The sequence below is a fragment of the Salmo salar genome, chromosome 02 (genome assembly GCF_965601325.2).
Source record: "Salmo salar chromosome 02, fSalSal1, whole genome shotgun sequence".
Lineage (NCBI taxonomy): Eukaryota > Metazoa > Chordata > Actinopteri > Salmoniformes > Salmonidae > Salmo > Salmo salar.
The window spans coordinates 21,932,501-21,956,301 of record NC_138292.1 but is presented as its reverse complement, the minus strand read 5'-3'; the positions used below and the strand labels follow the sequence as shown (position 1 = coordinate 21,956,301).

Sequence of the window (23,801 nt, the reverse complement as noted above, 5' to 3'; positions counted from 1 at the left end):
CAGGGTTATTCCACAAAATATTGATTTCTGAACTCTTCCTAAGTTAAAACGTTAGTATTGTTTAAAAATGAATATGAACTTATTTTCTTTGCATTATTCGAGGTCTGACAACACTGCATCTTTTATTTTGACCAGTTGTCATTTTCTGCAAATAAATGCTCTAAATGTCAATATTTTTATTTGGGAGAAATGTTGTCAGTAGTTTATTGAATAAAACAAAAATGTTCATTTTACCCAAACACATACCTATAAATAGTAAAACCAGAGAAACTGATAATTTTGCAGTGGTCTCCATTTTTTTCCAGATATAAACTACCGCTCAAAAGTTTGGGGTCACTTAGAAATTCTTGTTTTTGAAAGAAAAGCTATTTTTTTTGTCCATTAAAGTAACATCAAATTGATCAGAAATACAGTGTGGACATTGTTAATGTTGTAAATGATTATTGTAGCTGGAAACGGCTGATTTAAAAAAAAATATATATATGTATGTGTTTTTTTTGTTGTTTTTTTTATTGTTATGGAATATCTACATAGGCGTACAGAGGCCCATTATCAGCAACCATCACTCCTGTGTTCCAATGGTACATTGTGTTAGCTAATCCAAGTTTTTTTGTTTTAAAAAGGCTAATTGATCATTAGAAAACCCTTTTGCACTTATGTTAGCTCAGCTGAAAACTGTTGTTTCTGATTAAAGAAGCAATAAAACTGGCCTTTAGACTAGTTGAGTATCTGGGGCATCAGCATTTGTGGGTTCGATTACAAGCTCAAAATGTCCAGAAACAAAGACCTTTCTTCTGAAACTCGTCAGTTTATTCTTGTTCTGAGAAAACAAGGCTATTCCATTTGAGAAATTGTCAAGAAACTGAAGATCTCGTACAACGCTGTGTACTACTCCCTTCACAGAACAGCGCAAACTGTCTCTTGGTGATGAAGACATTAACCTGTATTGGGGTTAGTATCCATACAAGCATTATACTCTGATTTTTGACTTCAACATTGTGTGAAATGCACATAAACAATAGCCTAAATGTAGGCTAATTCTGCTGTGGGGAAACGAGGAGATTCGGGATCTTCCTTCACTGCCCTTTCCTGTACTCGTTTCCATGGCAATTCCATTGTTTTGGTCGAGTTCGATTGACTTCTTTACCACATCTATGGCTGCCATTCTCGTCCCGTTCTGGAACCTAGAGGGTTTATGCCATAGCATATCCAGTAATTTAATAGGATCTTTGTGGTTTCTACTGTACTGTGTGTTCTCCAGGCTATGACTCTCATGGAGTACCTCATAAAGACGGGTTCAGAGCGCGTGGCTCAGCAGTGCAGAGAGAACATCTACGCTGTCCAGACTCTCAAGGATTTCCAGTTCATCGACAGAGACGGCAAGGACCAGGTACGACGCGCTTGCAGGCACATGAGCACACACACATTCCCAAACACACACTGGTACTGAATCACTACTCGCCTCTCAGTCAAGGACTTTACAATGTTTTCACTGTGACCTCTTATACAAACACAGAGTGAAAGCCAACAGTAACATGTTTATGGGCTGGTAATGGCAATATAGCAGGTCACAGGGAAACACTGATGGAAATGGAACGACTGAAACAGGAATGTTGCACTTAGTTTGCAGGCAAATAACTGACATTTATCAGCAATTCAGTGACACAGCTGCGTAGTTAGGAAGGTTGTGCACTGAGTTGTATGTACTCATGTGCATTCACCTGCGTGTGTGTCAGGGGGTGAATGTGCGGGAGAAGGCCAAACAGCTGGTAACACTGCTGAAGGACGAGGAGAGACTACGAGAGGAGAGGATCCATGCACTCAAGACCAAAGAGAAGATGGCACAGACCACCAGTGGTGAGAGACAACTACGTTACCCAGCCTGCACCAGCCACCAGGGGATCTGAAACAGATTGAGGAGAAAAGCAAACCATAGACAGTAATGTAGTTTTAAGTTGTCTGCTGTGATGCAGAGCTGCCCTGATCCTGGAGAGATGCATGTGGTGTTTGCAGGCTTTTGTTCCTGCCCAGCTCTAACTATGCCCAGATGCAAACAATAACATTTTCTTTCCCTGTCCTCCGGTCCCCTCATCCTGTCCCCTAGCCTCTTCGGCCCCCTCAGCTCCAGGTCTGGGGGGTGGAGCGCTGTCTCAGGGCTCTCACTCTGGAGGGGCGGACCCAGAGCAGGCGTGGCCACAGAGCTCCGGTGAGGAGGACCTGCAGTTGCAGCTGGCCCTGGCCATGAGCAAGGAGGAGGCAGAACAGGTATACAGCCAGCCAGCCAGCCTGGAGCTGGTGGAGGGTAGGCAGAGCCCCCGCTGGCCAACCACACTGTTAACCTGAGGTCCAATGGCTTGATAAGCGGGTTTATTTGTGTAGTATATATGCACTGTACACCCTACAACCGCTATACATAGAACACATATATATATGGTGACACTTAACTACAGTCCATAACAGAAGTATCCGGGCATAGCAAGGTTAACCCAGGACAATGTGTGTTTCCATTCACTCACCTTTACCCTCTGACCCCTGACCCCCAGACTACTGTGGCCCCTCTGGAGGACGCAGAGCTCCGCTATGCACTCACACTCAGCAAGGAAGTACAAGAACAGGTCAGGGGGCAAAGGTCACCACCTGACCGGCCGATCATCATCTACCTATCTATCTACCTATCTGTCTACCCAGCCGGCGGTCACTCCATCCAGTCTTAATCCCAATCAAAATGAATGATATTTATAGGAATGATCTGTTTCATTAATTCCAAACATACACATGTCAGTGGGTTAATAATATAAGAGGGTAAGAAGGAAAGAAGTAGTTTTAAAAATAACTCCCCTATGATTTAATCAGTGTAAAATGATGCATGGCAAAGACTTGATAATTTGAATGACTCAATTTAACCCTTTCTGAATGAGTGGTTACTCCCTTTTTTTCTTCCGTTGCAAATTACTTTGTTCTGAACGCATGCTTCAAACTACACACACAATGACATACTTAAACACACTCAATTAAAGGCATCTTCCAGTGCCCGCACTCTGCAAATTGGAGGGCAGTATTCAATCAACACCGGTATTCAGAAGTTTAGAGGGTAAGGCAAAACAACACTCTACCTTTAGCATAAAGACAGGTTGTTTTTACCCAGTTTGTTCTTTGTCTCACAAAGTTGTTAAGTATAGATAAAACCTCAATGTAATTCTAGGACCCTGACGTCATTCTAGGACCCCGACTTCGTTCTAGAATGTCAACTTCCTTGTAGAAGCACAAGAAGAGGACTTGTTTTGTCTGCCCATGAATATTTCTGGATACAGGTAGTGGTTGAATAGAGAGCCCTGGCAGATAGTCCATGTCCACTATGGCTGGGACCCTGACCAGTTTCTTCAGAAGGTGAAAGAGGAAGCTGCCCATAGTGGCTGGTCTAGAATCAGTTTTTGATTTCCTCAAGGAAGGGAGAATGTTTTCCAACTCCCTAAGGTGGGTTGAGGAGAGCTGATCTGAGAGCAGCCACTAAAGGCAGCATCTCTCCTGGAGCTTTGCATCAGGGTCAGATAGTGCTTCCTGGGGGAGTGAAATTAAGTTGCTCCCTAGACACTGATCTAAGGTCAGTTTAGCATTTTCTCCCCAAATGGCTTTGGCTACAATTTGGAGGTAGTAAGCTGATCCTAGATCTGTGCCTATCGGCTGGCCTGCCCGAGCGCTAGTCGCAGGTGATGACGTCACAGCTGTATGTGATTGGCAGGAGGAGAGGCTGCGCAGGGGGGACGACCTGAGACTGCAGATGGCCATCGAGGAGAGCAGGATGGAGAAGGCCAAGCCAGAGGAGGTGTGTTTGGTGACGTGTGTGTACGCCAGCCATAGGGGAGGGATGGATGGGGGCTACACACACTCTTTAGACAATACCACTCAGTTCCTCTTTCTCTCTCCTGGTGTTACCTGCTGTAGTTGTGTCTCTCACCTGTGCATTCTGTGGAGAAAAGTGAAAGCTAAGGTAGTGTAGGCCGACACCAGAAGGGTTTCTGAACCCTATCAGGTAACTAACTGTAAGCTATGATATTTCCTAGAGGAACCTTTTTGAATTAAAGTTGTGCTTAAGAACTGAAAGAGTTTGCCAATTATCTGACTGACTGGTCAGCAACATCAACAGACCGGTGCTGGTCCCCAGACCACAGGTTGAGAAACAAGAAACGCCCCTCGCTCTCTCCCGTCCCGGTACTAGTTGATCTATCCCTTCTTTCATCCTCTGCTTTTATCAAGGCAACTGTATGTGTGGCCTGTGGCCTGCGTGTCAACATTTGTTTAGTTTGTATGTTAACTGACTGTATGCTCTGTGATTTTCATGTTGTGTGTGTGTGTGTATGAGAGACAGACTTGAGCTCATTGACTCTTGGTGTCTGTTCAACATCAGTGTGTGTTATAACCTGTGTATTATCCTCTCCCAGAGTGCGTTAATGGAGTTGAGTGCTGTGGACCCCTGGGGGGCTCCTGCTGCTGCCTCTGGGGGCTCTGCCGGCCCCTCACCCCCTCCCACAGTCCCCCTCCCAGCCCCCTCTGCCTCTGGCCCCTGGGGCCTGGCCCCTGCAGACCCTTGGGGCGCCTCGTCGCCTGCCTCGCCCCCCAGCGTAGACCCATGGACTAGTGGAGGGACGGCCCCCCCAACGATAGCCCCCCCGCCTGACCCCTGGGGAGATACAGCCTCCTCAAGAGTAAACTCCGTTGACCCCTGGGGACCCTCAGGTTAGTGACCTCTGACCTTTACTCCCCTCGCCTCGTCTACACCTGTTACCCTCATTCCGTCTCCTTGTCCCACACCCCTACCTCCACACTCTGGACATCAATACATTTGGTCTATTTTCCAATACTCTTCAAATGGCCAGCATGTTTAGATCATTTGGAATGTGACCCTCCATATCTCAGTCAGGGGTATCTCTGGTTTAAATAAAGATCTCTGTCAGTTCTTACCTCCTTTCAAGTGAAAAGACTGTCTTTCCAGCTCTTCCATAGCAGTACAGATAAATGAGAGAAAGTGGGGAAAGGAAGCCATATTGGACTATTGTGATCCAGCCCAGCTCCTTGTTCCCTGTATATTGTACGGTGTTGTGCAGGGTTGGGTTCCATTCCATTCCTGTTCAGTTCAAGAGATGAACAATCCTCATTGAAATTAAATGCCACTTTTGAAATCTTAAATGGGAATTCCAATTCATCTTTTGAATTGACTGACATGAAATGGTATTGACCCCGACCCTGGTGTTGTATGTGAGCCAAACCCCTGCCTGTCTCCCTCCCCCATAGCTGTGACCCCCCCCAGTGTCGACCCCTGGGGCCCCTCTGTGCCCCTCTCCACCACCTCCTCTTTTGGGGGGCCAATAGACCCCTGGGCTGGGGACGGGGTTGACCCCATCATCACCTCTGACCCATGGAGCGACTCCGCCAAACACACTAATGGCACAGGTACAGCCACACACACACTGACACATAATGGCAAGGACATGTGGATGAGATGCTCATTGACCCCACCCCACCCCATTCACCCACCCACAAACACAGTTGTCTTGCATTCCATCCTCCCTCAGTAATAATGGTATAATGCTGTGGTGTCTAATCTGGTTAGTCACTATAAATACAGTACTCCATGTTCACCTTCACTCTATCTGTCTCTCGGTCTATAGGACACCCAGAACTACGAGGTCAGTTAACGGGCGATAGTGCGGGTTCTCCGGTGCCCTTTGACCTCACATCTCTGTGCTCTTCACTTCCTGTCCGTAAGACCCCCGAGTCGTTCCTGGGGCCCAACGCATCTTTGGTGGATCTGGACTCACTGGTGTCTTCTAAACCCAAACCTAAACAACCTCCTCCTCCATCAATCTCCTCTTCAACACACAACCCCTTCCTCCAGACCACAGGTACTGATAACACACACACATAAGCACATAAATACACACACACACATTTTTAAGCACTTTGTGTTTGTAATAAATGAAAGGAAAGTTCATTGATTTAAGTATTCTCTCCTCTCCAGCCTCGTCTTCAGCCCCTGGGATGGCAGTCACCCCGGGCAGCACAATCTCCAGCAGGGGCGTTTCCCCGACGCCACCCCCCACCTCCAACCCGTTTGGCGCAGCCGCCCCCATGTCCTCCATCTCCCCACAGCCCTCCACACTGGGCCTCAGCGGCCTCCGCACCAGCCCTGTACCACCCAACCCCATGGCATACCCTGGCATGGGCATGGGGCCTATGGGTATGGGAGCACCAGGCCTTGGGATGGGCATGATGCAGAGCCCCATGGGAATGTCCCCCTACGGCGGGCTCTCACCCATGGGTCCTCCTGGGTCCTCTCACTTCATGGGGCCCGGAGGGGCCCTGCCCCCGCAGCTGAATTTTGGGGGGCCTACGGGGGCAGCTGGAGTGATGGGAGCCGGGGGAGCAGTGGGAGGGGCAGGAGTGACGGGCACCAGCACCAATCCCTTTCTTCTTTGAGGGCGTTTCGGCACTCCCCCTTCCTCTTCAACACCCAATCCAGGCCCTGCCCCGCCCCCCCAGAGCGATCCTCCTTCAACACAAACTATTTCTGTTTCCAAATAGAAACGTGTTCATCTCTATATTTAAAGAAGAAAAAAGAACATCTGAATTTGTTATTTTCTTTCAGAAGCATTTACATGTATTTTTCTCCTAGCTCAGATGAATTTCAACAACAAAAATATTTTGGTTCATTTCAGTGGGATGTAGCGGGAGGGAAATAGAGGTTTATTTATTTTTATTTAGTTTTAATGCGTTTTGGTTTCTTTCAGTCCTTTCTGAAATAAAGGTGGGTGTTTGAGAGTTAGGCTTCATCAGTAATGTCACTCTGATATAATATTGTATTATTGCACTGACAGAGATGGGGACATGGCCACTAACAAACTGAAACACAAACAAATTCCTGTACCCGCCTCTTCCTTTCTTTGTCTGAAAAGAGGAGGACTGAAGGAGGATTTTATTTTAAAAAACTCCTGAGAACGATTTGGACTGAAAAAACTGGCATTAACATTTCAGCCACAATATAGTAAAATCATTCAATAGCTGTTCTATTTTTTATTTAATGTAATTTATTTCAATTTTTTTCTGCTCCTGGAAATGAATAAACAAGGGGAAAGAAATTACGCAATTATGCCATTAAATCAAATGCTTATTTTTTCTTACTGATTGTTATGGAAATCTAAAGAGGGCATCTATTGAATTGGTTGAGGAGAGATGGGATGTGTTTTGTAAATGTGTTGTGTGGAAGAGTGTGTGAGTGAATGTGTCTCTGTCTCCATTCATCCTGCGTCCTCTCTTATTTCAGCAAGATACAAATCTATTATTTTTGTTTTTAAAAATTGTCACTTGTATCAATGCTATGTAATGTTGGGATTTCAAATGAGGTATTATAAGGGTCACATTTTTCTGCCAATTTTATTTCACACATTTTGTATTAATCGGAAGCATTAGTCTTTCTCACTCTTTCATACAGGATGCCTAGTCTGCAGGTGTCTCTCGACATGACTGGACCCTCCTTTCCTTTCTGTCCCTCGCTCCTACGGGGGGAGAGCTACAGATGCTTCTTTTTAAAAAGACTTAATTCAATGAATGAAAGAAGTGAAACAACAGGGGACTTGATGACTTGCTCCTTGCTGTTTCTTTTCATTTGGTTTGATGAATTGATTGTTATTTTATATCAACTAAAAGATCTCTTTTATTGGGTAAGGTCACATTTTGTGTGGTGTTAACTGTGAACATTCACATCTGAAAAGTAAAATAAAAAAAAATAAAGAAATTTAAGAAATAAAATAAATCCACAAAGGGTACGTTTCCTAACGGTAAATCTGTCTGTCTGGTGTTCTGTGTGTTTGATGTTCCAATGCTGTTGGACAGGGAGAAACTGGGACAAGGATTCATTTTCTAGTATTTTATTAACATATGAAGTCTCCTCTGTCAGTTGGAGGATATATGCATGTCCAGAAGCTTCTGTGAAGACTTCCAGATAGGGATACAATTGCAGAAAATAAGTAGGAACCAAAAAACTTTAAACCATTTCACTATAGCAATACTGCATTCAATCATAATGTACCAATGACCATCCTCACTGTGAAGAGTAGTGTGTGGTGAGGCAGCTGAACATAGGGTGTAGTGTTTTGTATGGGAGGGCCCTTGGAGTAGGAGGAAGTTTCCCCTAGATACTGATCTAAATTTAGTTTTGCATGTTTCCTCCCAGTGGTCCAGGTTCGTTTTGGGGAGAGTAAGCTGATCCTAGATCTGTGCCAGCGGGCAGCACTGATCCAGTAGACTTCCTGGATGGAATCGTGGTGCAAACAGAATCCACTCTGTCAGGCGATCAGAGAGTCCCAGTCAAAGTCATCTTGGATCTCCTCGCTGTTGTTATGGAGATGTTTCATAGGGGGACGGGGTTTAGGTTGAAGTTGGACCCCAGCTGTGTGAGAGAGCGTGAGTGGAGAGAAGACACTATCATAAGCCTCCTTTGTTGACTAAGAAACTACTGCACAGACCTCAGACTAATACAAGGAGTACAACTCAAGTCCCTTTCAAAGCAGTTTAATGTTCACTTCCCTATTATCACTTCCTGTTTCCTCATCTCCTTCACTATGTGACGTCATGATGTGACTGGGGTGGACTTTCCACCTTACCATCCCAACCCAGCTCTGTTCCTGTTACATTAGTGGTAATGAGGCCAAGGAAGGCAAGGAAACAGGAAGCAACAAGGAAAGGAAGCCTTTTGATTACATCAGTGATACTATATTTGACTAAATAATCCCAACCTGCACCATTGAGCCAAAACACCACTACTGTGTACTGGAAGTTGTAGAGCTAAAATACTGTCAATAGTTTACAAAGGTGTCTTGTGGCTGAGGTCTCACCATTGGTCTGAGGAGCTCCAGGTTGGGTCAGGTGGGGCCTCTGTACACCCTGAGTTTGGGGGTGGAGGGGCCTCCTGGGGGGCTGCCCACTGCTGGAAGGGGGGACCAGGGGGGGGTAGGCCAGGGGAGAGGGGTGGGTCAGGCTGGCCAGGGTGGGGGTGTTGTGAGTAAGGGGTGGGAGGAGCAGAGATTGAGGGGCACCGTGGCCCAATGGGGAGTTGTTACCGGAGGACGAGCCAATTAGGCCCTTCTGAGTGAAGAAACGGTTCAACGAATCACAGAGCGAAGTGAAAAGCGTCGGCTCCAGCGCCCAATCACAGAGCTCGGCCTGGCGCATGCTCTCCAGGAGGTCTGGAGGAGAGAGGGAGGAGGGAAAAAACAAATAGCAGGGAGAAAGAGGAAGATTGTTAATGTGATAACTATTCTTGTCAATAGAAACAATGGGTAGCATTGATCTATAATTATCATGTAGTTTGTTAAGTGACCTGGGTGGCTAGTGAGGTCAATGTTGGCCCAGTCCAGACTGCTGGCGACCCTAAAGCTCTCCTTCAGAGTGTCTGTAGTACTGAACCAGTCTGCTGGCACCACTACAGAGACAAACAGAGAGAGAGGTGGTATAGGTTGTCAAAGAGTTAGTTACTGTATCATATTCACATAGTGCAGTGACAAGCCTACAGCCACATTTGAATAGGTTTTTGAAGTGCTAAGGTGTTCAGGTGTTGAGTTGTTATAATCACCACTGCTGTGAGACAGTCTGTCTGCCTCAGGAGGAGGCCCGGGCGCTACAGAGGGTACAGGGTGAGGGGAGAGAGGGGGGAGGGTTGGGGTGTGCAGTGGGGTACTGTCATTGGTCAACAAAAATAAGGGACCCACGTCCGCTACAGAGAGAGAGAGAGAGAGTTAAACATTCACATACACAGATTCTCTGACAGCACAGACATATGTATAAAAACAGTCATTTAGAAAGTGAGAGAGAACGTACATTGCGAGGCCACTCTCTCCCTGACGCTTCTGCAGAGGGACTGGAAGGAGGTGTAGAGGTCTGGCAGGTTCAGATCAGAGAAGGAGAAACGGAGAAGGGGATCACAGGAGTGAGACGAGGCGTAGGTGGGGGCAACAGAAAGAGATGGGACAGAAAGAGAGGGAACAGAGAAAGCGGGAACAGAGAGAGTGGGAACCGAGAGAGCGGGAACAGAAGAAGGAAGAGTTTGAGGGGAGACAGAAGAGGAGACAGTAGAGTGAGAGGTAGAAAGAGAGGGGAGAGAGTGAGGGACAGAAAGAGAGGGGAGAGAGTGAGGGATAGAAAGAGAGGGGAGAGAGTGAGGGACAGAAAGAGAGGGGAGAGAGTGAGGGATAGAAAGAGAGGGGAGAGAGTGAGGGACAGAAAGAGAGGGGAGAGAGTGAGGGACAGAAAGAGAGGGGAGAGAGTGAGGGATAGAAAGAGAGGGGAGAGAGTGAGGGACAGAAAGAGAGGGGAAAGAGTGAGGGACAGAAAGAGAAGGGAGAGTAGCAGAGGCAGTAGATGGGGAGACAGTCTCATGGGGGACAGGGAGAGAGGAGACAGGGGACTGCATATAGGGTGGCCGTTGCTGTGGAACCAAGGTGATAACAACAGCTTGTTATTTGGTTGTAAAACCCATGATCTTTATCAATCTACTGGATACATTTGTTGGGACTGAACTTACTCTACCTTGCATGGTGGGGGGGATAGTTGTTGACTAGGTTCCTGTGGCGATGCTAAAGGTGTATAATGGTCTGTCTGGGGTGAATGCTGTTTCTCTGCCTGCATCACTGAGACATTGGGGACCTGGATGGACCCCTCCTCCTCTTCAGCTGGATACGGACGCTTGGTTCCTCTCAACGGATTGGGCTCTGAGGGGCCGTCCATCATCCAATAGGAACCCTGGAAACACAAGAGGTGGAGGGTTCTCACAATTTATAAGTATTACTACAAAAGTACAAAAAAGTATGAAACTATAATATATTCAGTATATTTTGAAATATCATGCTTTTATCTATTTCTAGCCTATGTATCGTATTTCACAGAAAACAGTGGATCACTGAGTGCACTGGCCACTAATGTCTTCACGTGGCAACAGTGTGGCCGTTTGAAACATTCACTGGCCCTGTTTGAATGTTTTTAGAATGACTCACCTTCCCAGGGTCACTTTGGGGTCGAGGAACCTTCCGGAAGCATTTATTGAGGGACAGGTTATGGCGGATGGAGTTCTGGGAGGCAAAATCAGCATGAACATGTATTGCAGTAACACTATCATTTTGGATAATTGACTTTGGACAGTTTGCACATGGAGTGTTTGGAGTATTTCTGATTACTGCACCTTCCATCCCCTGCCGGATCTGCTGTAGTAGGGGAACATGTCACTGATCCACATGTAGATGTCATTCAAACTCAACTTCCTGCCGGGGGCTGCGCCTATTGCCATAGCGATGAGGGTGGCATAGCTGTGAGGGGGCTTGGCTTTGGATCCAGAGGAAGGAAAGGGGGCAGGGATGGGTGGAGGAAGATCACTTCTCTCCCTCCCTCTCTCTTTCTTTCTCTCCCCCTCTTCTACTCCTCTCTCTCTTCCTGATCGCAGTGAGCTGATTCCCAGCTGGGGGAGCCAGTCTATGCTGGTTAGACTGGAGTCCAAGTTAGAAGACATGCTCTCTCCCTCTCTCTCTCTCTGTCAGGGCTCTGAGGGTTGGAATAAAAGCCTGCACACACTGCAACCCTCCAGGACCAGAAGTGCCCACCTGCTGTAGAATATAACATGTAAAACAACAGTTCTATAGAACAACATTACAGTAAGACTCACCACAGTAATGCACTACTGTCATCAGCACTGCAGTTTTAGATGGTGTTGTTTACATTTCACATGTTGTGTTTCAATGGAACTACAGTGGGGCAAAAAAGTATGTATGTTTGCCCACAGACAAAGAAAGGATCAGTCTATAATTTTAATGGTAGGTTTATTTGAACAGTGAGAGACAGAATAACAACAAAAATATTGAGAAGAACGCATGTCAAAAATGTTATAAATTGATTTGCATTTTAATGAGGGAAATAAGTATTTGACCCCCTCTCAATCAGAAAGATTTCTGGCTCCCAGGTGTCTTTTATACAGATAACGAGCTGAGATTAGGAGCACACTCTTAAAGGGAGTGCGCCTAACCGCAGCTTGTTACCTGTATAAAAGACACCTGTCCACAGAAGCAATCAATCAATCAGATTCCAAACTCTCCACCATGGCCAAGACCAAAGAGCTCTCCAAGGATGTCAGGGACAAGATTGTAGACCTACACAAGGCTGGAATGGGCTACAAGACCATCGCCAAGCAGCTTGGTGAGAAGGTGACAACATTTGGTGCGATTATTCGCAAATGGAAGAAACACAAAAGAACTGTCAATATCCCTCGGACTGGGGCTCCATGCAAGATCTCACCTCATGGAGTTGCAATGATCATGAGAACGGTGAGGAATCAGCCCAGAACTACACGGGAGTATCTTGTCAATGATCTCAAGGCAGCTGGGACCATAGTCACCAAGAAAACAATTGGTGACACACTACGCCATGAAGGACTGAAATCCAGCAGGGCCCGCAAGGTCCCCCTGCTCAAGAAAATACATATACATGCCCGTCTGAAGTTTGCCAGTGAACAACTGAATGATTCAGAGGACGACTGGGTGAAAGTGTTGTGCTCAGATGAGACCAAAATGGAACTCTTTGGCATCAACTCAACTCGCCGTGTTTGGAGGAGGAATGCTGCCTATGACCCCAAGAACACCATCCCCACCGTCAAACATGGAGGTGGAAACATTATGCTTTGGGGGTGTTTTTCTGCTAAGGGGACAGGACAACTTCCCCGCATCAAAGGGACAATGGACGGGGCCATGTACCGTCAAATCTTGGGTGAGAACCTCCTTCACTCAGCCAGGGCATTGAAAATGGGTCGTGGATGGGTATTTCAGCATGACAATGACCAAAAACACACGGCCAAGGCAACAAAGGAGTGGCTCAAGAAGAAGCGCATTAAGGTCCTGGAGTGGCCTAGCCAGTCTCCAGACCTTAATCCCGTAGAAAATCTGTGGAGGGAGCTGAAGGTTCGAGTTGCCAAACATCAGCCTCGAAACCTTAATGTCTTGGAGAAGATCTGCAAAGAGGAGTGGGGCAAAATCCCTCCTGAGATGTGTGCAAACCTGGTGGCCAACTACAAGAAACGTCTGACCTCTGTGATTGCCAACAATGGTTTTGCCACCAAGTACTAAGTCATGTTTTGCAGAGGGGTTAAATACTTATTTCCCTCATTAAAATGCAAATAATTTATAACATTTTTGACATGCGTTTTTCTGGATTTTTTTGTTGTTATTCTGTCTCTCACTGTTCATATAAACCTATTATTATTAACATTATAGACTGATAATTTCTTTGTCAGTGGGAAAACGTACAAAATCAGCAGGGGATCAAATACTTTTTTCCCCCACTGTATAACACTCACAATAGAGACTGACTTTGCTATGTGTCTTAGCTCTTCAAGTGTTTGTTTATAGTTTTCTGTTTAGTTAGGAGTAAGAGTGACTGACTTACCTCTCCCTCCTTGGTCAATGAAGGCCCCAAGGCCTCAAACACGTAATATTTGATGGTCTCATCAGTTGTGCACGACACTCAGTGTCAGGTTAGTGTTATTCCTCCCTATTTCTTTATCTCTCGCTCTCATTCCCAATCGGTTGATCCTCACCGGCTCTCTTATTTTCTTTTCTCTTTTTGAAAGTTTCAGTGTGGAGAAAAAAAATGTATAGCAGACTGCTTCCTTTTTCTCTCCCTCTCTTTCTTCCCCTCCCTTTCAGTCTGCCCCTGAATGAGGTCATCCACTCCTCCCCCTCTGTGACATCACAGATTCTGTTCCTCCGCCTCTCAAGGGTTGTCTACACCCCTTGTCTGCTTGAGGAAGTTGCCACAGTTCTAGGATTAGATTACCATACCTCAATTCCGTGGGGTGTTAAGAGTGAAAATACAAGTGACCTTATTCCAGTGTCTATAGGATAATTTATGAACTTTTACCTAGTCCTCTGTCTCATCTCTCCCCTGTGGACTGTAGAAGGTGGAGTGGAAGTGTCAGAGGAAAGCCCTAAAAATGGTCAAAGACTCCAGCCTCCCAAGTCAGACTGTTCTCTGTGCTACCGTACGGCAAGCAGTACCGATGCACCAACTCTGAAACCAACAGGACCCTGAACAGCCTCTACCCCAGGCTATGAGACTGCTAAATAGTTAGCTAAATACTTAACCAATAGCTACCTGGAATATATGCATTGACCCTTTTTGCACAAACTCTTCACTCATCACATACACTGCTGTTAGTTTATTATCTATCCCGTTGCCTAGTCACTTTATCCCTACCTTTACCTATATGTACATATTTACCTCAATTACTTTGTACTCATGCACATCGATTCAGTACTAGAACCCTGTGTATATAGCAAAGTTATTATTACTCATGATGTACCTTTTGTTATTATTGTTCTACTATTTCTATTTTTTTTTCTCTCTGCATTGTTGGGAAGGGCCCTTAAGAAACCATTTCACTGTTAGCCTCCACCTGTTCTTTACCAAGCAAGTGACAAATAAAATGTGATTTGGAGTAGGAAAGAGATGTAAGCCTACCAGCATACACAGAGCAAAGCAAAACTCACAACAGTAATATGATGTCATCAAAGGGCTCCTATATACGCTCCCTTCTCCATACCCCCCATTTCAAAGATGATCAACATTCAGCAGTCAGCATGGAAAACAGCAGCATGGGTTTATTTCCGTACTTGTGTTCACACAGTGTTTCAGATGCATTCACAGACAACAGGAAGGAGCTTGTCTTCTCTACAGAGAGCTGAAGAAGGCTAGCAGGGCTGTGTCAGGGGACGGCTGGACCAACAGCTTCTGGATCTGTGGAAGGAAACATGATCACATGAACATTCCAGATTCATCCACTGCTGGATACTATTCACATTACATAGGCTTATACAAGAGTAACGACTTGTGAAATAACCTATGTAATTACCATGTAACAGGCTGAGTGGCATTGTGTAATCACAACACTAACTGATAAGACAATAGGCAGTGTCTGTATTCTGAAAGGTGGAGGTCACATGGTACAGTACCTCTCTAAAGTTGTTGTGTTTGGCATCTTGCACTAGCTGTAGTAGGACGGCCTCTGTGGTGGTCAGGAAGGCTCCACTCTGCCTCAACCGGGACAGGGCAAACAACCGGCCTGTCTGACTGGAGATAGAAATAGAGAAGGGAAAAGAATATCTCAGCACCAGAAATGTTTAACCAGTGAAAATGTGAGCATATTATGTCATTGAAGAAAAACAGTATTGTCATGTTGAAGAGAAATAGTAGGGAACACAGTAGTACCTTCTGGACGAGACGGCATCAGCCACGATATGGACCTCCATACCCTTCTCCAGCAGGTCAAAGGTCGTGCACTAATTAGTGGGAGAATAGCAGATAGATGAGCACTATTTACAGTAAATTCAATTAATTATGAACTTGTTCCCAAGGGTCAATCTGAACAAGGCTCCAGATTCAGGTAGGGTAGGGAAAAACTTGATCACAGATCTGAGCTTAGGGACCAATTCCAGTCATATCTGACCCTGTGGTCTCACCGCGATGCAGGCCTGTGTCTCTATCCCACAGAGGATGGCTATCTTGGGATCTCCCAGGGCTTTGAGCTCCTTCTCCACTGGCTCTATCATCATTGTGAACTTGGTCTTGGCGTGGGCTGTTAGGTCCCCAGCTTCTAGCTCAGGCACCGTGGGACCCAGGCCTTTAGGGTACTGCTCTGTCACTATGGGGGGGATGCCCAGAACATGGGCCGCCTGGGGTGTGGGGACACACACACACACACACATTGAATTTGTTATGCTGCTATGTGGGTGGCAACAACTTTAACTTGTAATGAGCTGTATGAATATGAGTGTGTGTGTGTGTGTGTGTGTGTGTGTGTGTGTGTGTGTGTGTGTGTGTGTGTGTGTGTGTGTGTGTGTGTGTGTGTGTGTGTGTGTGTGTGTGTGTGTGTGTGTGTGTGTGTGTGTAGCAGTCTGGCTGCGTTGCTGACGATGTTGGTGAACTGGAAGATGTTGGGTCTGAACTTCTCCTGCATGTCACACAGTAAGAGCACTGAGCCCTTTGTTGACAGTTTGCAAATCCCTGCCACCGAGAGAGCAATATGTAGTGAGAAAAGGGAGAGAATAGAATAGTCTGGAAGAAGTACTACGTCAAAAGGGTGCTCAATGGATCAGATTCAGAGGAATGTGACAGAAAACATTTGTGACAGCAAAATCATGTTCTCAACTCTCAACATTTGTTTATTCAACTCAAGACACAGACAAGACAACAAGAGGATTCAATGCATGTAATTATTTTAATGTCATGCTGTATTTGTATGTATACAGTGGGTATGCTCATAGGGAATTCGTATGATGTCATAGATATTGCAGATTTTGATATTTCACTGTAATGTTTTCAATGCATGTCAACTTTAAAGGAATGCATGTCCAGGAATGCCTATCAAAAGAAAGTAAATAAGCATTAAATTGGTATAGAAACGGCAAAAGGCTCAAACGTACTGTTGATAGTGGGGGTTCGACGTGTGGAATGGTTGAACTTGAAGGTCCAACTTTCTACAGCTGCCGGACAGTTGACGCCCCCTCCTTATTAGCAAAATCTAGAAACATTTTAGATTTATGACAGAGTAAACGGGGTTACATAAACAGTACACAGCCAACATTCAGCATGTGAAATAAAGGACCGAGACTGTCATAGAATTAGACATTGATTGCTAGATCAAGCTGTAAAAAATATTGGCTAAACAGAGACAGCGATAATTGCATTACATTTACATTTACATTTTAGTCATTTAGCAGACGCTCTTATCCAGAGCGACTTACAGTAGTGAATGCATACATTTCATACATTTTTTTTTTTTCTGTGCATTGACAGCACACCTCAACAATTCACGAATAGATGGAAACACCACGAGATCAACTGTCAACTACGACCACTGTTTACAACGCCACAACATCCTATACACCAATCGAATGAGATGCATTGAGCATTGACATTGGTTTCGGCCAATAGCATGCAGCGTTTTCCCCATAACGAGTGCGCGTCAGAATCTAGTGCACACACTCATGATAAGGACTGCTGAGGATGTCTGACAACGCAGAGTCTCCTACAGAAACGCAAAAAGATGAGCCTTCAACCCCACAACAGCCTACGGAAGACTTGGGGACGGCAGACGAGAAGAAAAAAAGTAAATTATGAGAGACTGTTTGACTCACATTTAAATTTACAGTAAGATATCGTGCTTTCTGTTTACAAGCAAACTGACCCGGAAGAGGTTGATTGACAGTTGTCTCAGTCAATAGAATTGAAACAATTTTGTAAACAGCGAATCGATGGTCAGGAATGCCCAGACATTAAGTAGGGCGGGCTCTGGGTGAATCGTTAACGTTTATCTTGCATTTCAAACTATGTTACCTCTTACTTTAACACGTTATAAAAGCATGTTTAAGGCTGAGACATCTTTTTTTATTTCTTACTACACAGAACATGCCAAAATCTATTTTCAGACGTTACGGCGTGTGTCATGATCATAATGATTTCACAGTCCAAGATCTACCTATTTTTCCAGCTGACTATAACATAGCTGCAAACCTATGATAGTTTAGGTTGCAAAATTAGGTTATGTGGCTAATACATCGATCACTAGTCACTTTAATAATGCCACTTTAATAATGTTTACATATCTTCCATCACTCATCTCATATGTATATATTGCATTTTATACCATCTATTGCATCTTTCCTATGCCGCTCTGTCATTGCCCATCCATATATTTATATGTATATATTCTTATTCCATTCCTTTACTTAGATTTGTGTCTATTAGGTACTTGTTGTGGAATTGTTAGATTACATGTTAGATATTGCGGCACTGTCGGAACTAGAAGCACAAGCTTTTCGCTACACTTGCAATAACATCTGCTAATCATGTGTATGTGACCAATACAATTTGATTTGATAACACAGATCAGGGCATTAACTTTAGTCTAGCAGTCTATTATGCAAAATATACATGTATTCTGTCTCTCTCTCATTCTCCCTTCCTCCTTCTCTCCCTAGTTGATGTGTTGTTGAAGGCAGTAGGAGACACCCCCATCATGAAGACAAAGAAATGGTCAGTAGAGAAAGGGAGGACAGTGCAATCACTCTCTCAGTTCATCTCTCGATTCCTCAAGATGGAGGCCAATGAACAACTGGTGAGTTATTGTGTGTGTGCTCCTCAATAGTTGTCTCCTTCCCTTCAGCTAGAGGAAGTGGACAGGTGATACCTCTGGTATATGCACCAATGGGGCAAAGATATTTAGAACTAACCTAAGGTGGTTCATCTGTGTCGTTTTACAGTGGGAACAAGTAAAGCCTAGCACGATCCTATAGAGTATCACAGTATGAGTCATTATACCCATAAAACCTAGCGATCAAACAGGGAAATGGTTCCAATTGTTTTTCCACCATGCATTTTTCCCATAGGGGATTTTAGAAAACTTCTCTCAGACAAGGTGACTTTTATCAATATATTTGCCTGTATTTACCCCCAACAAATGAAATGCTAATTATCTGCTAATGTGGCTATTATAAAGAACTACAAATGCCGAATTGAGGCAAAGGTAAGAATCTCTGGATTAATTATCAAATGTTAGTTAAATGTTGTAATTTAATAAATTGGCAACATTTCTTAAAATGTACCTGTTAGCAAAGGTGCCAGCTAGAGATGACGTGCAGAAGCGTGCAGGGATTTGTAGTCATGCAGGGTGCCTACTTTGATGCTAATTAGCATTTTCGAATCTGAGAATAAATAGAGGTGAATATATTGATAAAAGTAACCTTGTCTGAGAGATATTAACATGGTTATCAAAGCGTCATGCCAGGGTAAGCCTACATGAAACGCAGCCCTTCATTTACGTGTTTCTAAAATCCCCTATGAGAAATGAATGGTGGAAAAACAATTGGAACCATTTCTCTGTTTGACCGTTCTTAACGGATGCTTCAGCTTTATAGCCCCTGTGACATGTCTGGACTACCCCTTCTGTCTGTGACTGAGGTATGAACTGGAGAAAGCATCCTGGCCCCTTGATATGCACCCACTGTGGCCTTTCATCTGGGACTGTAGTGCGTCAGCTTGTTCAATGATTCTAAACACTCACTCTCACTCACTCACTCACTCACTCACTCACTCTGGGCTTTATTGGCAAGTGAAATAGATAATAAACAATAACAAAAATCTCTCTCCACACAGTTCATTTACGTCAACCAGTCATTCTCTCCCTCGCCTGATCAGGAAGTAGGTGTCCTGTTTGAAGTGAGTACTTTTCATTTGAAATCATTTCTGGAGGCCTTGGGAAATGCAGTTTTTCTGTTATCTATTTGTCCTGTGGTAAGTTAGTTGACCACCGGAGGGAGGTCTACGTGAGCAGTTCCCTGTGCGATGGAGCTGTTCTTATCTTCACAGGGTCTACTGTTCCTTGCGGCCAGTACACCACTGTATGTGTTATGTCAATTCAGGCATAGAGTATTCACCAAGGATGTATATAAACCCTGGATTGCTGATGCTATCTATTAGCCATTGAGAGGCTAGTAACAAGGAAAATGTTTTTATTTAATTGTTATGTTTAGATCATAATATAATTTAAAAGTATGCATTAAGGTGTCTGGAATATCATAAACAAGACTATGTGAGAAAAGATGTGAGGTGATTCTGAGAATTTGGTTACAAAATAGCCTCTAGCCCAAGGCTACCCCTTCAGTGTTTACAGATCAGAAGGAACTGTATAGATGTTTGGTAGAAGCTCCATTATGCTCATTGCAAGCCTGTATGATGGAGCCAGCATCACATATGACTTACTATCTAATTCTCTTCAGACCTGTTAACACTGGGGTAAAGGCTAAAGGTTTATCAGGCACAGTTCTCCTGGTCTAAGGGTCAGGGTATTAGTGTCCACTTGACCCCATCTTGACCCATGGCCTTGACCGTCCCTATTAAATACCCACTAAATACTTCAGCTGATGTTTTGTGCTCCCTTTCCTATTCTTCTAAAAGAGTAACTCTTACCCTCTCTCTGTTTTTCAGTGTTTTGGCAGCGATGGGAAGCTTGTTCTACATTATTGTAAATCTCAAGCCTGGGGTTAACAGTTTTTAGCCCTTTTCAGTTCAGACGCATACACACACAATATTGTTTATACTCCTTCCTTGCCTAAACCAATGTTGTCATTGCTAATTTCTTGTTTGTTTTGCTGTACATAACCCAATGTAAATAAATTGTGACTATATAAAGTAAACCCACTCTGTCCCCTGTGTTGTCTCCAGACAGTTATAGACATTAATTGGAAAATGAAAACTCACTCTGTGGACTCAGGATTTGGCTTTGCACAGGGGGCATAACCTGTCCGGCTAGGATACTTACACTAAATATAACCCCACACAGATTGAGATGAGTGCAACAATTCAAACACAAACACTTTAATGACATGACATGGGATGGTGCCAAGAGTGGGTGAAAGTTGAGTTGGGGTTAGTCAAGAAAGGTAGAGGGGGTACTAGGGAGGGAGGGAGGGAGACTGATATGGGAGAAAGTACAGTAACAGATGGACTTAGAGGGATTACATGGATTTGGGATGGGTCTGTGACACAAATTCCCAAGAAAGACAGAAAAGGGAGGAGTGTGGCGGGGGACTCACACTCGCCCTAGAGCATGAGAGAGTGGGAAAGGAGGATAAAGAGAGAGAGAGGAGCATCCGGCTGGAGAGGTAAGGGTCATAACTGCTCATTCTGACAAAGGGGTATTAGAGAGAGGAGTAGTGCAGAGTACTTGGGTTAAACCAGGGATGACAAAAATACCAAAAAATGTGTGCAAAGTTATTGTTTGGTCAACATAAATGTCTCAGCATATCGGAGAGGACTGAGAAAAATACGAAAGAGGATAGGAAGGAAAGCCTGTGATGGAGGAAAATAAATGTCAGCAAAAGACGGCAGTAGAAAGATTGCATTGTAGTGATGGATGTTGTCTCAAGAGAAAAATAGACTTCTGTTTCTTTTGTAGTGAGGCAACGATGCAGTTTCGATTTGGTGCCAAATTTCAGGATAAGAATTAGTAGTTCCTAGAACTGAATAAGCTGTTAAGAGTTTGGCATGGAGAAAAGAATAATGTACTTTTTGATGTGCTCTGTATGGTTGTTTATATGTCTTGTACTGTCCAGTCCTTCCTTTAAAAAAATACAAATATTGCAACTGAAATGACTGAAAGAGAATGTTGCTGTAGGTAACTGAGGATTATAGGGAAAATCACATTTTATTGGTCGCATACACATATTTAGCAGATGTTATTGTGGGTGTAGCAAAATGCAGGTGTAGTGAAATGGCACTGGGTTTTTAACGTACAGTAGGTCATTTTGTGTTTAGCATTTTTTATTGTTGATTCATTGCCCATTTGTTATGCCAATGGATTTCAGTTTATTGACTGCTACAGAATGTGTTGGGTATTAAACTTGAATATAATGGGCTATGTAAACAATACCTTCAATCTGAAAAGTTTTTCACCGGACATAGCCGTGGGAAGTAGTTTGGGGATGCGGGTTTTTGTCCACGTTACAGGCGGCTATATCGGTCCGCTAATACAGAACTAGTAAATCTAGTACTATTTTATTAAACTTGTTTTTTTATTCTGATTTTTCAGGGGGTCCTGCAGCACACTCAGCACCCATACTTCCCACTGAGACTGACTTGAAGATTCTAGTGATATTACAGTGATCGGCAGTCATACTAACTGGTTAATCTATCCTGTGTTAACATTGCAGGGATCACGAACAGTGTGAGAGAGAGCCAGAGTGGGTTTCACACTCTAACACACCTAACACAAACAGATTAGAGCAGATTAACATGGATTACCAGAAAAATGATTTAGATCAGAGGCTTAACTAATGATTTCATCAAAAAAAGTAATCTGTACATTTTATTCCCTCCATCTTTTTCCTCCTCTACTTTAAGTCGTGAGGAGGATGCCGTGAGAGGTGGAGGCAGGCCAGAACCTATTAATCAGGAAGTAGAAAGTTAATAACGGGGTGCAGGTAACAGAATGGTATGGATTACTCCATAACCAAATGCAAACGCACAGTGAACTCTTGGACCTGTACGACCCGTCACCCTGAGCATTACTATGAGTAAGATATACTGTATCTGCCCTAAGATGTGATCATACGTAAAACACTTGTACGCCAAAGCAAAATGTATTCCAATAATATCTCTACATTTGATGACACGTTTTACGGCTGGATCTGATAGTATCTGTATCAAGTCTGTATGATCAAAACTCACTGTAGGACTAGAGTGAAAAGTTAGGTGACAGAGATCTAGATAGCATATCCGATAGCTCTCTAAGGTTTATGATGAAAGGCGGCTAGGGGCTAGTGATCTATTGACTCCCATTACTGTTGAATGGTTAGAGTGAAGAGCCCTAGGGATTTATAACAGCATAAACTTTCAGTCCTGGTCGGACAGACATGTCCTCCTCCCATCCCTTTCTTTTCTCCTGGTGTGACCCCTCTCCTTTGTTAATTTCACCATTCTGTCCATCTGTTATTTTCCATCTCTCTTTTAACTTGACAGAATCTTATCCAACTCTCTCTCTTTCCCCTTCTCTCTCTATTCTTGCTTTCCCTTTGTCCCCATTTTCTAATATTTTCTCTACATTGTTTTTATCTTCTCTTGTTTTTTACTCTGTTCTTTCTTTTTGAAACTCTCTTTCACTGATTTCAATCTATCACCAGAACTGTCATCATCTTCTTCATCATCCTCTACATCACCAACAACAACCTCATCCTCACATACTGCTGTTGATACTTATATCCCATCTTCCTCCGTTTGTCCATCTGTCTTTCATCATCCTGTTCTTCTCCTTCCCCTGCCCTGAGTCTCTACACACTTCCTCTTCTCCCACCCTATCCCTCCTTCTTGATCTTCCCTCCCCCTCTCCCCTCCTGTGGCCATGTTGGAGAACATGTCTCGTCGGTCCCGCTCCCTGCTGTCCCTGACCCTGACCACTCTGGCTCTGGCCCTGTCCATCCTGGCTCTCTGCACCTCCTACTGGTGTGAAGGGACTCACAAGGTGGTCAAGCCTCTCTGCCTGTCTCCGGTCAAGATGAGGAACTGTGGTCAGAACAACAGTGAACCCTACACCACAGGTATGCCACCTACGTAACTGTCACCTGTGTAATTGTGATGTCATTTCCTGTGGCACTCTCAACACACCCTAATTTATTGACCCACCTCTCACTGTGATCATATGTATATCCTGTTGCTGTCATCACTAGTCAGCCCTACGGATCCTACCAGCACTAAGCTATTATCTAAACGTTTGGATGGACAAGGGAGTCTGAACTGCATTCATTTGGTTCAAGTACCCATCTAAGTGTTAGACAAGTAGAAGGACAGTGTTTCACATAAGAATAACACAACTGTAACACCATGGTGACATCTGCCAGCCATTTATGACATGCTGTCTTCTGACTGTGTGTGTGTATGTGTGAGAGAGAAAGTGTCTTCTGTATGTGTGCATGCTTGTGTGTGTGTGTTCGGTGATTGTCTGCCTTGCTCTTCATGCCCACTTGGGTTGAAACCCCATCACAACCCTCATCCAAGTGCTCCCAAATTCCCAAACACCCAAAAGATGCCAGTCTGATTTTTTTTTTTTACTGCAAATCAACTGTTTTCAAAGTTGTCAGTTGATCATCACAGCAGTACGTTCTGGCCCACTTATGTGGCCTCTTCCCCTATTCTCCCAAGGTTTATGATACTGTACATATTTC

General features: G+C 44.3%; 5 protein-coding genes across 9 annotated transcripts in view; 3 read left to right on the top strand and 2 right to left on the bottom strand.

Moving 5' to 3' along the window:
- LOC106605818 (epsin-1) overlaps window positions 1-7,837 on the top strand; it is a 75,143-nt gene extending 67,306 nt beyond the window's left edge. For 2 of the 4 annotated variants that reach the window (XM_045699928.2, XM_045699926.2), the window contains exons 4-12: window positions 1,262-1,390; window positions 1,737-1,857; window positions 2,105-2,265; window positions 2,544-2,615; window positions 3,740-3,823; window positions 4,440-4,734; window positions 5,290-5,448; window positions 5,667-5,900; window positions 6,017-7,837. In XM_045699928.2, the coding sequence (XP_045555884.1) occupies window positions 1,262-1,390; window positions 1,737-1,857; window positions 2,105-2,265; window positions 2,544-2,615; window positions 3,740-3,823; window positions 4,440-4,734; window positions 5,290-5,448; window positions 5,667-5,900; window positions 6,017-6,474 (1,713 nt within the window). In that variant the 3' untranslated portion in view covers window positions 6,475-7,837. The remainder of the gene's footprint in view (window positions 1-1,261; window positions 1,391-1,736; window positions 1,858-2,104; window positions 2,266-2,543; window positions 2,616-3,739; window positions 3,824-4,439; window positions 4,735-5,289; window positions 5,449-5,666; window positions 5,901-6,016) is intronic. The other 2 variants (XM_045699935.2, XM_045699930.2) reach the window with 2 other exon arrangements.
- Window positions 7,838-7,906: 69 nt separating this feature from the next.
- On the bottom strand, window positions 7,907-13,777 carry LOC106576330 (forkhead box protein J2). 2 transcript variants are annotated; one of them, XM_045699945.2, is made up of 9 exons: window positions 13,474-13,777; window positions 11,228-11,645; window positions 11,043-11,117; window positions 10,579-10,791; window positions 9,871-10,477; window positions 9,626-9,766; window positions 9,374-9,475; window positions 8,889-9,239; window positions 7,907-8,443 (listed from the first exon to the last, which is right to left on the bottom strand). In XM_045699945.2, the coding sequence occupies exons 2-9, from the start codon at window positions 11,549-11,551 to the stop codon at window positions 8,340-8,342; spliced, it is 1,917 nt and encodes a 638-aa protein (XP_045555901.2). In that variant the 5' UTR covers window positions 11,552-11,645; window positions 13,474-13,777; the 3' UTR covers window positions 7,907-8,339. The 2 variants fall into 2 exon arrangements, with proteins under 2 accessions (XP_045555901.2, XP_045555908.2); XM_045699952.2 differs by having other exon boundaries at window positions 9,626-9,670.
- Window positions 13,778-14,661: 884 nt separating this feature from the next.
- On the bottom strand, window positions 14,662-17,074 carry LOC106576336 (isochorismatase domain-containing protein 2-like). Its single transcript, XM_082968614.1, has 6 exons — window positions 17,071-17,074; window positions 15,975-16,089; window positions 15,546-15,762; window positions 15,295-15,365; window positions 15,039-15,156; window positions 14,662-14,823 (listed from the first exon to the last, which is right to left on the bottom strand). Exons 1-6 carry the CDS (start codon window positions 17,072-17,074, stop codon window positions 14,758-14,760), a joined length of 591 nt encoding a protein of 196 aa, XP_082824740.1. The 3' UTR covers window positions 14,662-14,757.
- LOC106576885 (ubiquitin-like protein ATG12) lies at window positions 17,039-20,279 on the top strand. The gene is made up of 4 exons (XM_014154413.3): window positions 17,039-17,194; window positions 18,066-18,202; window positions 19,240-19,302; window positions 20,071-20,279. Exons 1-4 carry the CDS (start codon window positions 17,092-17,094, stop codon window positions 20,128-20,130), a joined length of 363 nt encoding a protein of 120 aa, XP_014009888.1. The 5' UTR covers window positions 17,039-17,091; the 3' UTR covers window positions 20,131-20,279.
- A 1,428-nt stretch (window positions 20,280-21,707) lies between these two features.
- The window catches only part of LOC106591404 (germ cell-specific gene 1-like protein), a 7,820-nt gene continuing 5,726 nt past the window's right edge, over window positions 21,708-23,801 (top strand). The window contains exon 1 of the mRNA XM_014182627.3: window positions 21,708-23,177. Coding sequence (XP_014038102.3) covers window positions 22,982-23,177 — 196 coding nt within the window. The 5' untranslated portion in view covers window positions 21,708-22,981. The remainder of the gene's footprint in view (window positions 23,178-23,801) is intronic.